Source organism: Tinamus guttatus, unplaced genomic scaffold (genome assembly GCF_059628265.1).
Source record: "Tinamus guttatus ecotype Peru unplaced genomic scaffold, ASM5962826v1 Tinamus_guttatus_pri_ptg000071l, whole genome shotgun sequence".
NCBI lineage: Eukaryota > Metazoa > Chordata > Aves > Tinamiformes > Tinamidae > Tinamus > Tinamus guttatus.
The window spans coordinates 597,541-618,405 of NW_028288605.1; the positions used below are offsets into that span (position 1 = coordinate 597,541).

A 20,865-nucleotide genomic window follows, 5' to 3' on the forward strand; every position below is an offset into this window, starting at 1 on the left:
AATGACTTAATAATGGGTAAGATGATAATGTTTGTTGTTGTTCTGTGTTGGTACTGGAGTTACCAAGCTGGAATCACAGCTGAACATTGCAGTGCATGTAATGGATAACGGTTTAGCACAAGCATGAGTGTTACATTATTGGGATTATGATGCCCTCCTGGATCATTGGATATATACTCTTTAACCTGAAAAACTAGATTTTTTTATTTAACAAGAACTAAGAATGCTATGAAAAAAAATCAAAGAAAGCGAACTATTTCTGCCTCTCTAGCACTCGATCATTCATTTGTTCTTGCTTTATTTAAATTATCTGGCTTCATAGGTGGGTGCTTTAATTTTTTTTTTCTTTTTCAACTTGTTCTGGCTACAGAGCCTGTCAGATGTATGCTAACAGGGTTTTAGTCAAAAGTCTGTCTTTTCTGTTCTTCTATATTTTTTAGTTGTGCACCACAGCTATACAAGTATTCTTAGCAATACTTGGTTGAAAACTTTTGTTCTCAAGTATTTTCCAGCAAGAAATTCTTTTTTCAAAAACAAATGTTTCTAAAAACAAATTAATATATTTTTCGAAACACTGTTCCAAGGAGGAAAAAATGATTTTAAAAATTCTTAAGAGAAATGCAATGTTTTCTCTGTTTTAATATATATTTGGTTATATGGTTAGAAAAATAATTATTTGTATGGGTTATATATCCTTTTCGATCTCAGAATTATAAAATATTTAAAATTTTACAGGTATATAGTAGCTTGCACTTATATAAGTCTTTTCCACTGACAAGCTTATCCTGGAGTACTTCTGCATTAGACTTTTCTGCTAAGCTGTTCTTGTAAAAAGCCACATGCCATTTATGTCAATATATATGTATAATCACTCTAATTGTATATAGTCTAAACATGTTTTCATTTAAGATGTTATAAAAGATACTTCGTAGAGTAGCAACTCTAATCATTTTGCACAAGACCAAGATTTATTTGTCATATATTGGGCTTTTTTTGCAAAGCTTTGGTTGTATTTCAGTGAAGAAAACTGAAAGCTAAAAATAGACTTGCTGTGACAGAATAAATGTATGTTGTCACATGATTAATAGCTCTAAATATCTCCACAAAAGGAACAAGGCTGCAGGCAATCCATGCATCTGATCAAGTGCGGTTTTGAATGCTGGCTGCATGGCCAGTTAGCTTGTGCAGAGGTTAAATTAAAAGTGTGCTCTGAGGTAGTAGAAGGATACTTAAAAATTGTGGTGAATAAAATATCAGAGTAGCTTCATAGTAAGTGACAGTATATATACATAAACTACATCAGATTTCAGTAAAAAGAGCCTTGTGGACTAGATCAGGTGTCATAATCAGGATAATTTCAGTTGGCTGAATGGAGCTATTCAGAACAAAGCCAGTTTGCGTAGAGAGGATCCTCCTGAACATTTGTTTTCTTTCTATAGAAATAAATCTTTCATATATTCACATAAATATATTGCTATATAAATAAGCACAGCTCTCTGGTGGGACTGGAACATGAGAACATTTTCTGGTTTTATTTTTACTATATAAAGTTTCCCCTTTGAGACAAATATTGTTCAAGAAAGTAACATTTAGCTTATGCCTGCTAAGTAAAACAACCTTTATTAATACTGCACAAGTATGATATCAACCTTTTTTTTTTTTTCCTGCTACAAATGCATTAATGAGTCTACTGTAAGTTTGTTCCTAAAGTCAAAATATATTTCTTGCATGACCCTTACCAGGGAAAGGGACAAGGGAATAAATGTTCCTTATGGGACTTTTCATGTCTGAGCAACTACAGTAACAGTCTTATGGTGGACAACATCTGCTTCAACATTGTTTGTACCTGTGTAGTATTTTGACGTGTGAACCAGAGTTGTGGCAACAAGTCATTTTTAGGTCTGCTCTCTTCCCATGTTAATAAGGACAGAGTTTATTGATCCTTGTTTCAGCTGTGTAATAGGGGCATTTTGAGGTTTCCCTTGTGTAGCACAGAACACTATTGGGAGTAAGCATCACAGAGAGACAGTGGTGAGATCGGTCTAGGGTTGATTTCCCACTGTTTCCTCCTCAGCTATGAAAGATCATATGAGATCAAGCCCGAAGTTGCTTTGGTGAGCAGTTACTTTCATTACCAGCCATCACTTCTGTCTGTCACCTGACCTGCTGAGTTGGCCTGTACAGTTGAACTTTTCTAAATATATACAAACCAGCTAATCCAGATATGATGCAACTGCAGTCTGACTTTTTGCTTTGTTTAGAGTTTCAGCTGGAGGAAAGGATTTAATATTTACCAGTTGTTTGGTTTTGGGTGGTTTAGCCCTGCAGAGTTTATGAATTCTCCATGGGCAATAAGTAAAATGTTGTCATTGGAAGGCTAATTGTGGCAGGGCTGATATGGTAGGGTTCACTCTTAAATCACATCCTTGACTGGAAATGAAATGGGGAGAAAAATAGTTGTCCTTAGAATGTCCTATGACATATACTTGCTTATTCTCCAAGGAACTCAATCCTGCACTTTCTGGGGCTTAGACTTGACACTGCAGGACTGCTGTTTTTAACAACTTGACATTTTACTCAATCTGTTTTAACAAGCCTGCCACTGGCATGGTGTGCATGGGGGAGAAGGCAGGAAGCAATGAGGCCAGAGGAAACCCCAGAGATGGTCAGAAGGCTTCATGAAGCTCTTAAAATGGTTTCCTTATTTCTGATATGGTTCTTGCATCATCATGTATCTATTGCTTTAAAATTTGGCAGAGAAGTGTGAACATGACCATGCAGGCCAGAGCCCTGAGCAAAACAGATGTCCACAGAAGTGACATCCACTATGCACAGGTGTTTCTGGTCATAGCCAACTATTCTGGCAAGCTGGAGCTTGTGGGAATGGTGCATCTTATGCAAGCTCAGTCTATATCTGATATTTTTATATATACTGCTGATGAGATTTAATAATGCAAATTTCTTTCAATTATCAGAGGGAGAACAAAAGATGATTTTTGATTAAATTTAGAAGGTTAAAAAAAACTATTGAAGCATGCACTGCAAGGTAGCCAAAGTTAGCAAAAATTTTGGAAGTATATATCCATCTGGGGAATATTTTTAAATGAACTAAATGAAGCTTTTTGTTTATTTAGACTGAATAATAAGCAAGAACCGATTTTACAAGACCTCATCATACATATGGATAAAGTTAATGTAAGGTAGAAAGATTAAATTAATCAAAAGTTTTAATTATTTCTGGACATTTGTTTGTTATCTTTTACTTAGGTGTGTATAGTAGTAGCCATGTTTCTTTAACACCTTAGACCAGATCGTTGGCACTATTTCCACCTTTTCCTGACAGGGAGAATGGGGTATGCCTGAAGCACTGTTGCATTTTTTTTTTGACCGCACTTAGTTAGGTTAATGATAGTACAAGATGGCACAAGTTAGAGGAATTGCAAGCACTGAAGACTGACACTTGGAATTTTCTTTCAGCGGGGAATGTTTGTATTTCATGATCTTATTTCTTTTGAATTGAGATGAAAAGAGCAATTGAAAAAACCCTTTCCTATGAAATAAAATGGCCCAAAAGATGTTATCAGAATGTTTTAAATCGAAATAAATTCAAGTATTCTGTTCCAATTTAAAATTAACGTTTTTATAGGAAAAACTCTAAATGTAAAGTTTTTGAACCAAAAAAAAAATCCTTAAGGATTCCTTAATATTTTCCTGATGAGGTGGAGACACCTGTTGAATGAGTTTAATTGTGCTGACAGCATGATTGTTCTTGATAGTTCACTTTTGTGAGCTGGTCAGGAGGGTCCCGCAAATGTGCAGGGATTTTGAGACAACAAATTAAAGCCATTAGGTTCCATGCTGAAGAGTCTTAATCAGATACAATGTGCATGTTTAGTAAACTATTGTGTGGATTTTCTGTTTGGATCAGCTTTTCAAAGGAGCTTCAATTCGCAGCACAGCGTTGCACTCGGAGAAATTCTGTGATCAGTGTTATATAGCAGGTTGGACTAGAAGTTGGTCCTGAATCTGTGCATAAATAAAAATGTAGCAGATTTGTGTGTCTGCCTCCATCCGTTCTCTGTTGTTAGCATGATTTTTGTAGCATGCTTTTAAAATTTGGGCCCGTATTGCTTTTCTCAGAATAATGGTTTAGAAAGATTAAAAGGCCTGATCTATAGCTGGTATGAAGCCTGAGATGTCAGACTTGAGCTGTAATGGAATGGCTTATGTAAGCTGATGATCTCTTCTTCCATGCCTAGCTGATGAACTAAATTGTTGTGCCAATTGTGAGACATTACAGTTTTGCTTGTCCCATTCTCCTTGTCTCATACACATCAGACTTTGGACTCAAAGCACCTGATCAAAGGGAGCTGATATTTAAGGCTGTTATTAGGGAGAAAAGCTGTTGATGGTAGGTGTGATGGAGTCTTCTACATTAGATGATGATCATGGTACCATACAGACCGACTGTAGCACAGAGGAGTCCTGAAACAAAAAACAAATCAGGAGTGCAGAGACTGTGTGACTTTGCTCGTGTTTTTAGTGATTTCACATTTTCATCTCCTATAATTTTTAGCCAAAGTCACCAGGCTAGAGTTCTGAATGATCAATCAAACATAACTATGGTAAAGAACAAAAAAAAGCACAGTCCTCAAGTGATGGTGAGGGTTGGTTGTTTCGAGCTAATGAGAGAGATGTCTTTACTTCAATCTATGATAATTTCAGTTTAGGTATAAAGGCATGTTGGATGGTTTGGTATCAGTGGGCTGAGATCTAGGGTAGACTCTTGTTAAAGATTTTGAACCAAAGTAATCACAGATATAGACATGAAGTATATGTATATGAAGGGATGGTTTAAAAACAGGGAGTTTCATTTGTGGAAGAATGGGCAAAGTGGCCTGCAGCCCTGTTATTTTCTGCAGTATCATTACACATCAAGGTCGATGTGCTGATAGAGGAGAAGCCATTTCACTCTACGGCCATGTTTAGCAGAGTGCATACTACCTGAGTAGGCATTCAATGCATCTAAAAATAAATGCAAAATAAATCTGAGGGGAAGGAATGAAGTCATTTAATGTGGCTAGTTGGCAAATATACACAAGAGAAGAGCAGGTTTTCCCCATTTTTACCTTTAACTTGTTTATTGCATTTTGAGCCACACATTTTTGATTCTTGTTGAAGTTAAGTTATGATGTCAGCTCTTTTCAGTCACCGAATGTCAAATTTACAGAAACTTGATCTGAACCCATACACTTGCAATATTTTATGATATTTTATTCATTATATGAAATAAATTTTCTTTAATTCTTTTGAAGCAAAAATGAAAAAAAATTGGTCCTTAGGCACAGGAAAAAATGTGAATAATGAAAACTCTTCTGTGTTTTTATCCTATCCTGCCATGTGGTAATGTGTTCTTGATAGTGTAACATACAATTTGTAATGTGGATACACTGCAATGAAACTCTCACTTTGAAGACACAAACAGTCCTAAAAAGTGTTTCTAAATTCTTCTCTTCCTGTATTCTAATCAAAATACAGGCCCTTATTCAAAATCCATGGGACAATTTGTGAATCTTTCAGTGTAATTCATGGGTTTATCTGAGCTCTAGTCCTTCTACAGAAGACTGAACAATATTATTTCTCACAAATAAGCGGCCAAGTTGTTCTCACAAACACGGGGCAAACTGTAGGATTCTACAGGCAGAATTCTGTTATGTGCAGAATTTCAGCTTCAATGTTAACTGTCCCAGTATAAATGAGATTTTGCAAAATTGTGCTAAATGCATAAGTCTTCTGAATAATATCATTCATAGAATGCTTAAGGTTGAAAGGGACCTCTAGAGGTCATCTAGTCCAACCCCCCTGCACACGCAGGGTCACCTAGAGCATGTGGCACAGGACTGCATCCAAGCAGGTTCTGAAGATCTCCAGAGAAGGAGATTCCACAACCTCTCTGGGCAGCCTGTTCCAGTGCTCTGTTGCCCTCAGTGTTAAGAAATTTTTCCTTAAGTTCCTGTGGAACTTGTGGTGCTTCAGTTTGTGGATGTTTCCTCTAGCTCTATCAGTGGCCACCACTGAAAAGAGGCCAGCACCATCCTCCTCACTGCCTCCCTTGAGGTACTTGTAGACACTGATCAGGTCCCCTCTCAGCCTTCTCTTCTCCAGGCTGAACAGGCCCAGCTCCCTCAGCCTCTCCTCATAGGGCAGATGTTCCAGGCCCCTGATCATCCTTGTAGCCCTGCCCTGGACTCTCTCCAGCAGCTCCACATCCCTCTTGTTCTGTGGGGCCCAGAACTGGACACAGTACTCCAGATGCGGCCTCACCAGGGCTGAGTAGAGGGGCAGGATCACCTCCCTTGACCTGCTGGAGATGCTGCTCTTAATGCACCCCAGGATTCCATTGGCCTTCTTGGCCACGAGGGCACACTGCTGCCTCATGGTCAACTTGTCATCCACCATGACACCCAGGTCTTTCTCCGCAGAGCTGCTCTCCAGAAGGTCAGTCCCCACCTTGTACTGGTGTCTGGGGTTATTCCTCCCCAGGTGCAGGACCTTGAACTTGGCCTTGTTGAAATGCATGAGGTTTTTCACTGCCCAGTTGTCCAGTCTGTCCAGGTCCCTCTGGATGGCAGCGCAGCCCTCTGGGGTATCAGCTACTCCTCCCAGTTTGGTATCATCAGCAAACTTGCTGAGGGAGCACTCTGTGCCTTCATTCAGGTCACTGATGAAGAAATTGAACGGGACTGGACCAAGGACTGACCCCTGGGGGACACCACTAGCTACAGGCCTCCAACTGGACTCTGCACCGCTGATCACCACCCTCTGAGCTCTGCCATCCAGCCAATTCCTAATCCACCTCACTGTCCACTCATCTATCCCACACTTCCGGAGCTTGCCCAGGAGGATGTTGTGAGGGACGGTGTCAAAAGCCTTGGTGAAGTCGAGATAGATGACATCCACTGCTCTCCTCTTATCTACTCAGCTGGTCATTCCAACATAGAAGGCTATCAAGTTAGTCAAGCACGATTTCCCTTTAGTGAATCCATGCTGACTACTCTTGAGCACCTTCTTGTCCTCCATGTGTCTGGAGACAATGGCCAATATGAGCTGTTCAATGACTTTTCCGGGGACAGAGGTGAGGCTGACTGGCCTGTAGTTGCCTGGGTCCTCCTTCTTGCCTTTTTTGAAGACTGGCGTGACATTGGCTTTCTTCTAGTCCTCTGGCACCTCCCCTGTTCTCCAGGATCTTTCAAAGATGATGGAGAGTGGCTTAGCAATGACATCCACCAGCTCACGCAGCACTCTGGGGTGCATCCCATCAGGGCCCATGGATTTGTGGGTTTTGAGTTTCCTTAGGTGCTCTCTGACCCAATCTTCCTCTACCCAGGGCATGTCTTCCTCTCTCCAGGCTTCTTCTCTTGTCCCTAGGGCCTGGGGCTCTAATGGGCTGCCCTTGGTAAACACCGAAGCAAAGAAGGCATTCAGCAACTCTGCTTTTTCTGTGTTATTCGTAACAAGGGTGCCCATCCTGTTCGCCAGTGGACCCACGTTTTCCCTGATCTTCCTTTTGCTGTTAATATATTCGAAGAAGTTTTTCTTGTTGTTAACATCCGTTGCCAGAGTGCGTTCCAACCGTGCCTTAGCTTTCCTTGTTGCATCTCTGCATTCCCTGACTGTGTTCCTGTATTTCTCCCAGGGGGCATGTCCTTTTTCTCTGCCTTCTGTATACCGCTGCCTTCTGCCACAAGCTCCTTGCTCATCCACGCAGGTCTCCTGCCCCCTCTGCCTGGCTTCTTACACACAGGGATGCACTGTTGCAGGACGTGGAGGAAGTGCTGCTTGAAAACTAACCAGCTCTCTTGGGCCCCCCTGCCTTCTAGAGCTCTAGCCCATGGGATTCTACCGAGGAGGTCTCTGAAGAGGCTCAAGTTGGCCCTCCTGAAGTCCATCATTGCAAGGCTACTTACAGCCCTGCCTTCTCCACGTTGAATCGTGAACTCCACCAACTCATGGTCACTGCAGCCAAGGCTACCCCCCCCCCACCTGTTGCAGATAGTTAGGGTCCGGCGGCCGGAAGATATCGTGCTGTACGGAAAGGTAGAGCCCCTAATAGCCAATAGTGTTAGTTTATGATGTAAGCAGACGGATGTGACGTTGTAAACCTTAGCTATATAACACCTTGTTACCCATCAATAAATGCCATTTGCTGTCCACCACAGCGGTGTCAGCGAGCTGATGGCCCGAGCGGCCTGGGGGTGGTCGCCGTGCCGTTCCTGAACCAGGTCGCCATGCCCCTTGAACGGCAACACCCACCTTCACATCTGCTACAACTCCCTCTTTGTTTGTTAGCATGAGGTCCAGTAGGCCACCTCTCCTTGTTGGCTCCTCCACAACCTGCATCAAAAAGTTATCATCAACACACTGCAGGAACCTCCAGGATTGCTTGTGCCTGGCTGTGTTGTCCTTCCAGTTGATGTCGGGGTAGTTGAAGTCCCCCATGAGAACCAGGGCCTGTGACTGTGAGGCAATATCCAGATGACTATAGAAGGCCTCACCAACTTCCTCGTCCTGGTCAGGTGGCCTGTAGCAGACACCCACCACAGTGTCTCCCACATTAGCCTGCCCTCTAATCCTTACCCACAAGCTCTCAACTCGCTCGTCCTCCACTCCCAGGTTGAGCTCCATGCATTCCAGTTGCTCTCTCACATAAAGAGCAACTCCACCACCTCGCCTTCCCAGCCTGTCCTTCCTAAAGAGCACATAGCCTTCCATGGCAGTGCTCCAGTCGTGTGAGATATCCCACTATGTCTCTGTGATTCCAATGAGATCATGATGCTGGGACTGCACACAGATCTCCAGTTTGTCCTGCTTATTCCCCATGCTTCGCGCATTGGTGTACAGGCATTTCAGGGAAGTAACCGAGCCTGCAGGTTTCCCAGGAGGGGTGAAAGAGGACCCTCTGTGATCATCTCCTATCCTCACTTTCTCACTATCATACTCCTGCTGGGTGCCATGTGACCTAGGCTGCGTGGTACTGTTCTCCCTGTCTGTGTGACACTCCCCTTCCCCTTTCTTGCTTAGTTTAAAGCCCTCCTAACCAGGTTGGCCAGCCTTTTGGCAGAGACGTGTGCCCCTCTTGCTGAGATGGTTCCCATCATTCCCCACTAGCTGGTGGTCATCATACAGAGTCCTATGGCATAGAAACCAAAACTCTGTTGCCAAGCCCAGCGGCGCAGCCAGTTGTTCATCTGCCATATCCGCCTTCTCCTCCTCATACCCGTTTCCCCACATTGGCAAGAAAGAGAACACAACCTGGGCTCCTATACCTTTGATTGCCATCCCTAGGGCTCTGAAATCTTGTTTGATGTCCCTTCGTTTCCTCAGCTTTTTCATTTTTTGGAAAGTTTAGAAAACATCAGACACCTGTTTTTCGTTTAGTTTTCTATTCATTGTTCTTTAGCTGCTTATCTGAAGGTAGAGAAAATGGTTTCTACTGCCTGATGTCCAGAAAACAATTTAGGAAAGGCTTTCAGAGTTCTTTGTAAAGTTTTAAGAATATTTTTAAAAAGGTTATTTAAAACTTCTATACATATTAAATGGATTAAAAAACACTCTAGGCTGCTCATGCGCCTATATATTTTTTATGTGTTCACTGCATACATTTTCACTATCCTCAATGAAAGGCTTTTCTGATAAATTTCCTCTAGCACTTGTTTGAATTGGCAGGCTGAATTGCTAAGCCTTTTTTTTTACAACTTTTTAGCCACTTTTTTTTTCTTTTTTTTTTTTCTAGAAGTTATAGTAAAAAATCCTCTCTTTGAACAAGTGCTATTTTTGGCTTGCTTGTCATGATAATGTGTGAACTATTTATAAAAATACCGAAGAACCAAATTCCTTTCCCTTAAAATCCTTACTTTGTTTCCTGTGAAAAAAAAATCGTATCTGTATGGCTTTTCCTGTACAGGACACTTCAGCTGAAATGGACATGAACGTAAAAATTGGCAACACGTCAGCTCTACCTAGACACTTTATTACAGGTGTTTGTGTGTCTGCCCTGAGGGTCTAACAAACCAATTTAATAGATAAGACTTTTCCCTAAATGCATGTTTTATGATAGAATTCAGGTTTTCATCCCCATCTTTTGCTTATTCTTAGAGAACAAAGTTATATGAGCTATGAGCTGTGTAGATTATTAGCCATCTCTAAGTTTTAAAGAATTTACCATAGTTAATAATGCTGAACATTAGCAACTTGGCTTGCTAAAACAGAATAATCTAAGCTCTAGAGAGATTTTATTAGAAAGAATTGAGCAGAATTCAGTGTATTTTCCCTATGGAAGCATGCAGCCTTTGTAAATTAATTAAAAAAAAAAAAGCTACTGGAGAAAGGAACAGGGTGAAATTCTCCCTCTACAAGCACTGAATAAGACAAATCTAAAAATCTAAACAAGTCTATGTCAGGGAGACGGGAGGAGTTTCAATTCTGTAGTTATCTAATAATCTAATAGAAATGTCATAATTCAGGATGAAGTAGACATCAGACTACTTTGGGGCAATACAGGATAGCTGAAGCAGAAATGAGGTATAAAGCAACATTTTTTCCCTTGCTTTGGGAACACTGAACTTAGTTCTGTACCTCTGGCTTGTACAAAGATTCAAAACTACTGCTTCTGATTATTATAGTGGAAATACACAACACTGAAGACCATTTGTTCTTTGTAGAACAGGTATGGATCTTAATTTTTCTCAAGTTGTTTGATAATGAAACTTAAGCCTTAGAGTCAGGACATCCTTATTTCATGTTCTTCATAAAATATACCTGATGTCACCATTTACCCTTCAGCTGGAAGTATATCAAATTGAAGACTCAGTAAATACTTCATACATTTAACTGAAAATACAGGGTGAGTTGTTAGAACATTAATTCTCAATAGAGTTGTAAATGACCTTTTCCAGTCAATCTGCATGCCCCAAAGACCTCAGAAGAACCATAGGCCTCTCACAAGGTTATGCAACAGTTTAATATGATTTAATATGTTCTTTTCCAGAATGATCACCTGATTAGTGTATCTTTGTGGGTCCTAAAGGTTAAATGGTGTTCATATTTAGTAGAATTACTTCAAACTAATGAAATAATTTACCCATCGTATGCTTTATATATATATATATATATGTATATGCAGTGTAGATAGTTTTAATGAGGAAAATTTATTTATGCATCATCTAGTGTGTATAACAGAATACCTCAAAGTATGCTGTGGGGGAGCAACTATTGCTGATGATACTCTAAGAATGAGGTGGTTAGTGTTGGTTCAGCTGAGAATAAACTCCTTTTGGACAAAAGGCTTATAAGCGTATGCTCTCAAGCCAGATAGATGAATGGAATAAGGTTTCAGGACAAAGTTTCCAGCTTCAAGTCAGTAGGTTGAACCTTGTATCAGTGACAGCCTGAAATTTTGCTTTTTTTTCTGAGTCTTTTTTTTTTTTTCCAGAGGGTAGCATATATTATGTAGTACTAAGAATTTTCCTTTAATGTTTATTCTGAGATGGAGCACTTAAAAAGTGTCTATTGAGTTATGAGTTATCTGTTGGGATCATAAATGTTACAGGAATTCATGAGGGCTTTGCAACCTTGTCTATGTAGAACTTTCTTCCTCCTTTTTGGCTCTTCTGTTCGTCTACCTAGGAAAAAAAAAATTAAAAGGGAGAGGTTTTCAATATGTATGTGTGTGAGAGAATAATTCAAAGTGAGTGATAAGCAGAGCAAACTTACTGAGCTTTTTTTTTTGTATTATTATCTGGATAATGGTTCATTTTTGTATCCAGGATAGTTGTATTTGCTCTCCATTTTGGAATGGCACGTTGCAAGACCTCTGGAAGTTAGTCTTTATTTATTAACCTAGGGTCCAAGAATAAAGAGCCAAGCAGCTCATGGAGTTTTGATGGTGTTACTTGAATTAGAGGATACATAGAGGATAAATGGAACTGCAGAGACATGTTCTGAACATCCTATTTTGTTTTAAACTCAGTTTAGTAAAAAAAAAAAAAAAAAAAAAAAAAAAAGCTAGTGTCACAGTTCCATAAAAGCAGTTGCTGAATGTTGGGATCACAATGTTTGGTCTAAGAATGATTTTCATCTTGCGTATTTCTTATGTCCGCTGAATAGGATGAGTCAGCTCAGATCTGGTTTCGGGGCTAAAGACATATGGCAATCGATAGTATTACATAATCTTCGTTTTTAATATACACAAATACTTCAACTGAAAAGTCAAATACTGTAGCATCTTTGAAAATAGTGTCAATAGAAAAACATTTTTGTTTGATATATTTCCTGTGTTTTTTGAATTTTTTGATGTTGGTTTTTGTTTCAGTATATGGTTTGTACATATAATGCGTGACCATCTCTATCACTTAAAAATTATGAAAAGCTCTTTTTTTTTTTTTTTTTTTTTTTTTTTTGCAGATCATCCGGTGAATGAATTATTGGATCTGTTCAATCCCCACATACTTCCTCAGGCAATAGATGAACCCCACATTGATGCAGAATCATCTCAGGCTGAATCCTGTACTTCAGACCCTGTGCAGGATTCATCTGAATATATTGGACCCTTTCTGTTGGATCCTTTCTTTCCAAGCTTTTTAGACTCTTTGGAAGAGGAGGAAGACTGTGAAAATACTACTGATGTTACAACTCCTCCAGCTTTGCAGTTTATCAATGGCAAACCACAAGTGACAAGTGCACCTAAAAGCACAAAAGCTGAGGAAGCCAGAAGTGACCAGATTGAAAGTATTGCACATTTCAAAAATGTAACCTTTTCACAAATCAATGAAACAAACACATTTATAATATCTGAAAGTGAAGCTTCTGGTACAAGGCAACCAAGCAAAGCTGGAGAAATAACAGGGGTGTTTGAATTTACACAACCGACAGCAGATGTTGCAATGTTAGAACCTGTATACAGTGGTGAGACAGAAATTGCCACAACAGATAAATCAGTAGAGATTGCTTCTTCATATGAAGATTCTCCACAAAAAGGTAAAGTGACTGTAACATGGCACAAAACGGATAAGACTTCTACTGAAGACACAAAAAACTTACTTTTGGTTACAAGTGAATCATCTGGAGATGGCTCTACTGAATCTGATTTGTCTAGTTCTGTATTCTCAGAAACAGTAACAATATCAAGAAAGGAAGATGATGAAAAAAAAATAGATATAACTTCTGTTCCTAATGTAGTTATAGTGGAAAGTTCTGCTGTAACTGCTCCACTAGATGCAGTTTTTGATACTGCTACTGTTCGCATAGCTGTGAAGGACCTTAATCCTGAAGAGGTTACCTCTGTTCCAGGAGATCGTTATAAATCAACTGTTAAACTTGATGCACAGTCCTCAGTTGAAGGTGTTCTGGAAATGAGAAGTCATACAGAAAGGCCCAAGATAAGTGCTTCTTCATTTATAGTTACTGAAGGCTCAGGAGATGTAGAAGAAATCACTATTGCTTCAGCAATGACAATGGAAACAGCAATAACTGAAAATCTTTCTGTGAAAGATATTTCTTTGGGCTCTGGCACAATACTGCCAACAAAAAAATCTGTAATGGTTTTGGGAATCACCTCTTATTTGGCTAGAGGAACAAGTAGTCCTTATTCTGCTTTTGATAAAAGTTCTGGAGTAACTGTTCCCACCAAATCTGTACCTGAGTTTATTACAGAAAAAGTAGTTGTGAGCTCTATAGTAACTGAAAATAAAACTGAAGATGAAAAAGAAATACAGACCACTGCTTATTCAGCTAAGGAAAAATCAACTTCTGTTGCTGAGGGAAAATCAGAGTTGAATGAAATTGAAAGCACTACTAATGATGTCAGAACTGTAAGTCAGGAACCCACCACTCTCAGAGAAACAGTATCAGGCACAAATACTGTACGTTTGCAAATTAAAAATGTTACCACCATTCCTCTCTTGAAAGAGAAGAGACCTTTCATAAGTGAAGGATCAGCAGAAGAACCAGCTGACATATTTTCAGGGGGTCCCACAAGAAAAGTGGTAAGTACTGACTCCCCATTTATTGATCCAGGTTCTGGAGATATAGATAATATCATTGAGTCTGCTACTTTGACTTCAGTTCCATCAAGGTTTATGGCTGAAACACAAACAGAAAAGCAGGAAGGAAATGTTTACAGCATAGATGCTTCATTGAAGAGCACAACTATAAAATATGAAGAACATACAAGAAGTGATAAATTAGCAATATCAGTTTTAAGTACCAGGTCAGATGACTTGATGAAGGAAGCTGAAGTAGTAAGTCAGATGTCCCAGAATATTTTTAGTACAGGAAATCCAGGAGAACTAAAACAGGAAGCAGAAGCAACTTATACAGTGCCTTCTCAGGAAAAATCTAGTCCTGGTTCTAGAGAAGAGGTGACATCTCATGTTACATCAGGAGATAAAACTAAATATTTACAAACAGGTGAGGTTACATCATCTTCAGAATATGTGGTTAAAAACAACCCCCCTGGAATCATGGTGACACATGGTACTGGCAGTATAAAAGCAGTAGCTGAATCTACAGAAAGCAAAAATGAAAAATATGGTTCTTCAACTGTCTCTTTAGGCAAAATCTTCCTAATGGAGCTTGGCTCTGGAGAAGAATGTAAAGGTGACAGCAGCACCTCAAAACTAATATCTAATAGACCTACTGAAAAAATATTTGTAACTCATTTCTCATTTACTGATCAAGGATCAGGAGAAGCAGAGACTGTCACTGAATCATCTATAAAACTAACAACTTCACCAACTAGGAGAGCAGAAATACAGGAGAATTATGACAAAGAAGTGGTTAGCATGTCGTCTGCAGATTATGCCTTCACTACTCAACCTGATGAGCTAGTCACAAGTACTGAGCATGAAGTAACCACACTGAAAATTTTAACTGGTATAAAATTGGAAGATAATGAGTCAGTTGATGAAGCGATGACGAGAGATTATATTACACAAGTTCCTTTAGAGGAAGGCACGCATTCTGGGGAGAACAGGCTGATCTCATCAAAAGCTACAGAATCTTCTGAAGAAACAACAGAGGACCCGTTCTTTAAAAGTACACAGTCTAAACTTGAACATGCAGGATTTTTAGATGTTCCCACAGTAAGGCCATTTTCAGGAGAAAATAAATTAGAAATTGAATCTGTTAAAAATATACCTTTGCCATTTCATGATGATAGAGTAACTGAGCCTGTAAAGTTTGAAAGTGAATATATAAGCTCTTCAGTTACAGGTACAGAAGGAGAAAATTATTTCGGACAAAAGGTTTTCCCTACTAAAGATATTCCCAGATCACTCCTGACACCTAAAGAAGACAAGCTAACAAATAATGAGATCACTAATGACCTGTTGATTTCAGGAGAAGGATCAGGAGATGACCTTGCTGTTAGTCCTTCTATAGTGCCACTGGCTGTCAAAGATATCACAAACACTTTAAGTCCCCAGACTTTTCATTCTGCAAATGTGGGATCCAAACTTTCAACTGACATGACACAAGACTTTGAAACAGTTAGCACTGAATCAAACATTGAAGTTAAGGAAGAAGTTACAAGTGCTGCAAAAGAGTTGATTTTAGAATCAGCAAACTCGATAGTCACCAGTTCCCCAGCTTTAACGAAAGAGAGTTCCAAGAGCTTTGGCACTAAAGAGGTAAAAGAAATCAAACGATATTTTATTGTGAGTGAAGAACCTCATACTAAAGAAACTAACTATAGGAGAGAAGCAAATGAAACATATAGGACAACGACTACTTCCAGAGCTGTTTCTCAAGAGGAAATTCAACATTTGCTTATCGGAGATGGTGTGACTCCCCCTTCTGTATTAATCAGTGGAACTCCTAGTCTTGAAATAGAAGAATCACTCATAACATCAACAACAAAAATGCCAAGCAGACCTGAAAGCCCTGGAGAAGGATCTGGTTGGGTTGATGTTTCAGGTTCATCTTCCCCTGATACATTTACCCATTCATCAACTCCCCCTATGGCAAAAGTAGAACTAAATCCTTCATCTAGTGTTCCTGGGGAAGTTTATTCTGAAGTTACAGCAACAGAGGCATCAATATCACAGATTGCGATCACTGGATTATCACTCCTCTTTACAGAAGAAAAAGAGATAGTGACAAATCCGACTGCTGTTCAGTCAAGGACAGATACATCAGAAGAACTAACAAGTGATAATGGTATCTATGAGAAGAACATTCCAGTGTTTGATGATAAAAGAAATGTACAGAATGTTTCAGTTTATGGTGATATTACACTAATTGAAGATCGACTTGAAATCATCCCAGAAAAATCAAAAATTATAGACATGGATCACTCCACATCAATGCCTGAAGATATAATAAGCGTGCAGACAGTGGCAAACCCTGTCATACAACCAACATATAGCAGTGATGTTAACATGAAAGTTGAAATGGAGAAATATGATTCAACACCTAATTTTGACTTAGACAAAGAAAAGTCACTTGGATCTGGTAATGGTCTTTCCTTGACTACTTCCAGTCAGCCGATAAATAGTGAATCACCAACAGCTGAGCACAGACTAAAATCAAATGACAAGGATGTGGGTTCAGGCGATGCCATGGAGTTTACAACAGAAACTTTCATCACTACTGAACTCTCTAAACTGGACATTTTCCTTCCAACTGTACCATCACTAGCAAGCCCTCATGTACCTCATGAATCTAAAGAAACTGAATTTGTGACTAAACATGTCACACTGGCAAGCACAATGGAAGACACTTATGAGCTGAATATTTCAGCAAACAACCAAGTAATAGCAGATCAAAGTGAAACCATTTCCATCTCTGGTATTTCTGGAATGGGCCAAAAAGAACTAGATCATAAGAAACCTGTGGTTCCTTCCCTTAGACTACATTTGATTACTGAGACAGAACAGGCTTTGACAACCAACATGTTTGATGTTATTACCACCACACAGTATACATTCCCCCACGTAACAGTGTCATCTAGCAAGAATGAAGAAGAGCACTCTACAGTTTATATAGACACAAAAAAAACATCAACAGAATCAGAAGAAACAGATTTTTATTCAGTACCTCAAACTCCTAAATCCTCAATAACTGTTCAGTTAGTTAATGGAGTATCTGAATATCCTGAAGTTGTCATTCCAAGTACTTTGTCATCAGAGGATTCAGATCAGTCCAACTATTCATCAGAACAAACCTTCAAAGAGGTTAATTCTGATATTGCAGCAACATATAAACCACCTACTACAGATTTTTTTGAAAAAACAGAGTCTCTGCTACAGTTTTCTCCTGAGCCTGAATCAGAAAGCACAACTATAGAAGGTATTCCTCATTTTAGTAGATTTGTAACAGACAAGATAGAAGAGACAGAGACTTCTGTAACTGATCTGGTTGTTACGGAAGAAGCTACTGTTTCTGGAGATTCTCCATCAATACCTGTCTTCCCTACTGCTTTTTTGAGTTTGAGAGAAACAAAAGCACAAAGCACAGATGTTCCTAAAGTTAGCACAATTAAAGTTGAAACTTCTTCAGAGAGAGTGAAAGACCCTAGTCAAGAAGATGACAACAGTAATGAGAAAGAAATTCTATGGCTTTTTTCCACACCTGCTTTGGGTTCACCTGATAGTGTTGGAGGTAGAGGATTTACATCTGAACAGGAAGCAGTTACAATGTTAACTTCATCTTCAAAACCTCTGCATAGGAGCATGGAAACACAATCAGCTTTCTTTGTGCAAGAGGAGACCACAACAATTTCTTCTAACATTGCAACAACCAACAGAGCCCCTGGAAAGAGTCCTTATCAAAATAAACAGACAACAATAAATTCTGAGGAGTTAAACAATGCTGAACTTGTAACTTCATCATTTTCCCTTCCTGAACTTCCTGAAGTCACTAATGGATCAGATTTCCAGATTGGCAGCAGTGTGGGTTCAGTTGAAGGCACAGCAGTGCAAATACCAGGTAACTTCCCAATCTGATCAATGTTTGTTTTGATACTTGTATATGTTTGTCTTAACTCTAATAAGAGGTATAACTGAAGCATTGTTGAAAGACATCAAAACTCATCAGCCTCAAGCTTTGAAACCAGCATGGCTGTTGATTGTGTACAAAATTAAGAAGAATGTGGAGACTGGAATCCAAGCTCAGTGACTTTTTGAGTGTTTGCACCTGGATCACAGTTAAGGTAATCATGTAGTTCTAAAAGGCAGGAAGGTAACATTGACTGTGGTAGAAAGTTCAGCAGTAATTACATAACTTTCAAAGTTGTAATGGAAATATATATAACTATCTTATCTGATAGGTTTTCTCTCGTAGCATGATGATAGCATGCACATATACTATTGATTTATAAGTAGTCTTTTTATAACATACATAATTGACTTGGATTAAAACTGAATTATTTTCAGTCTACAAGATTATTTTCAGATGAAGTGACAAATGAGGCTCTGCAAATTCAGCTGTCTGCAGTTTAACTGGTTGATGCAGTGTCCAGCTCACATAAATTCAAGATCTCTTAGACATCATTTGCCACAATATTTTGCTTTATATGACAGTTATTAGGCACTGTTTCACAAAATACACAGATGATACAAATAAACTCAATTTAAGTAGTGTGGCTTCAATTTGTAATTTATCTAGATATAGCTGAGGAAAGAACTAAATGAGCTTAATATTGCGGGGGCTTTATTATTTAACCTCCAATCATCCAGGTAGCTGTCAATTTAAAAATATTTACTGGGGAAATATCCAGTCCTTAGGAGGACCAGCAGACAATAAACCCCCAATAAATATACTTAAGTATGTCCTGCATTTTGGACATTCAGTGATGCCATCATAAAACAAGTACCCTGTTTTATGAAGATGATCAGGTTATTTTGAAGCCCTCCCAAACAAGGTCCCGTCCACTTAATTACTTGCCCAAATTTATAGCGACAGGATTTTCTGAAGCTACTTTTTTTTCTAGTGGCTGAATAGGGAACTTCTGTACTTTAAGAAACCTGCTCCATTAAAAGTTTAGCTTGTAGTGGTAAAATAAACATTTCTTATTTTTTATTTCTTAAAGGATAGTTAAAGTATCTTGCAAAAACACAGCCACCAATCTAATTGGTGTGTGTGTGTGCGCCTCTGAATGAAATTAGGTACAGAACTTTCTTTGCTGCTTTGTAAGTTCTCAAATAAAGCAAGGACTCTGTTTTTGTATCACAGAGGGAAATGACTTCATGCTTTTACTCTAGCTCTGAAAAGCTGATACTTAAAATGATTATCTGTTGCATATCTGTTCTCTAAGTGATCACTCTTATTCATTAAACCAAATGCAATTATCTAAGTGTAATTCAGTGTATTCAGTTGAAATAAACATCACTAGAAGGCATCAAAACTGCAAAGAAAAGCATTTAAATGATAGCTCCCCTACCAACTGAGGATTTCACAGCAGGTAAGCTTTTATCTTAATGTTTTAGTGCAATTGTGAATGTGTTTAGTATATTTACTTGTTTTTCTGAAGTGTGTCTTCAAGATAGACAACTGGGAAATATGTTTGTGTCCTTTCAGAAAAATAAGACTTTGTAGGAATTTACTGGTTAAATACATAAATAAATAAATAAATAAAAGCAGCCAGATGGTGTGTTAGAGATGTATGTTCTGTGTACCCACTCATGCTACATAAACTAACCTTGTTCAGTAAATGCATTTTCCATTCATTTTGCATTTCTTTAACAGTTTTTAGCTATAATTGTCATGTCATGCCAACTAAATCCTCAATAGAATATCCCGACTACTTGTTATAGTACAAAGTCCTATAAAATGCAACAATTCTGAAAATGATTTATATTTGTTCATAGTAAGTATAATGTTATTGTTAAAGTTGCAAATAACGATGCCTGAAAATAGCAAGCTGTACTGTTTTACAAAACTATTTTATTCATAGTCTTCTATGATGTTGTTAATAGTTTCTGTAACTACAGTAAAGCCTACAATATCAAAGCAAAAATAAGGAACATATATTTCTTCCAAAGAACCAACAACACTTTTTTTTTTTTTTAAGACTACAGAGTAAATTTTCATTTTCTATTTGTTTAACAGGCCAAGATCCATGCAAAAGCAATCCTTGCCTTAATGGTGGTATCTGTTATCTGCATGGTTCATTTTACATCTGTACATGTTTGCCGGGCTTCAGTGGGGAGCAGTGTGAATTAGGTAAGGTGATACCATCTACACCCTAATTAGAATATACATTAGAATATAAAGTCTTTGTATGTCTGATTTGGACAGGAAATGGTGCATTTTAAAGTTGATAAACACCTAGGCAATGGAAAAATTCTACCATCAAGTCTTAAGAAAATAATAAAATTGAGGAAGTCCACTTACCGCTTTCCCTTATAAGTTATGCATGTACACATACACACACAAACCTAAAGGAAGTATTAACTAAGCAGAATGATCTAGAATTCATGAAAATAAATTCATAACAGCATTAAATAAAACCAAATAAACATTATTATTTGGAATAAGTCCTTAAAAACTTTGTGTAATAATTTGACGGGGCAGTAAATTTCCCTAATCCCAAACATAATTAGGAAACAGAACCCTGAATACCAGCTGATATTTTTTTCAGGCAAACTATAATCATACTCAGATATGAAGATTTTTTTTTCTGTGCTATTGTTACACACCATGGAGTCAAATACAGAGTCAGATTCTCCACAGATTAGGGGAAATACTGCATTCTGCGCAGTTTGCCTTCTTTCTCAGTACCAATGAGATGAAGATCTAGGTTTTAGAAATTAACTCAGAAGTCATGCTGCAAGGTAGAAGAGTCTATATGTATAAAATTGTGGTTCA

General features: G+C 38.5%; 1 protein-coding gene across 1 annotated transcript in view; it reads left to right on the forward strand.

Annotated features, from left to right (window-relative positions):
* The window catches only part of LOC104569502 (versican core protein-like), a 97,701-nt gene that overhangs the window by 45,147 nt on the left and 31,689 nt on the right, over positions 1–20,865 (forward strand). Inside the window, exons 7-8 of the mRNA XM_088519787.1 lie at positions 12,463–17,985; positions 20,107–20,220. Coding sequence (XP_088375913.1) covers positions 12,463–17,985; positions 20,107–20,220 — 5,637 coding nt within the window. The remainder of the gene's footprint in view (positions 1–12,462; positions 17,986–20,106; positions 20,221–20,865) is intronic.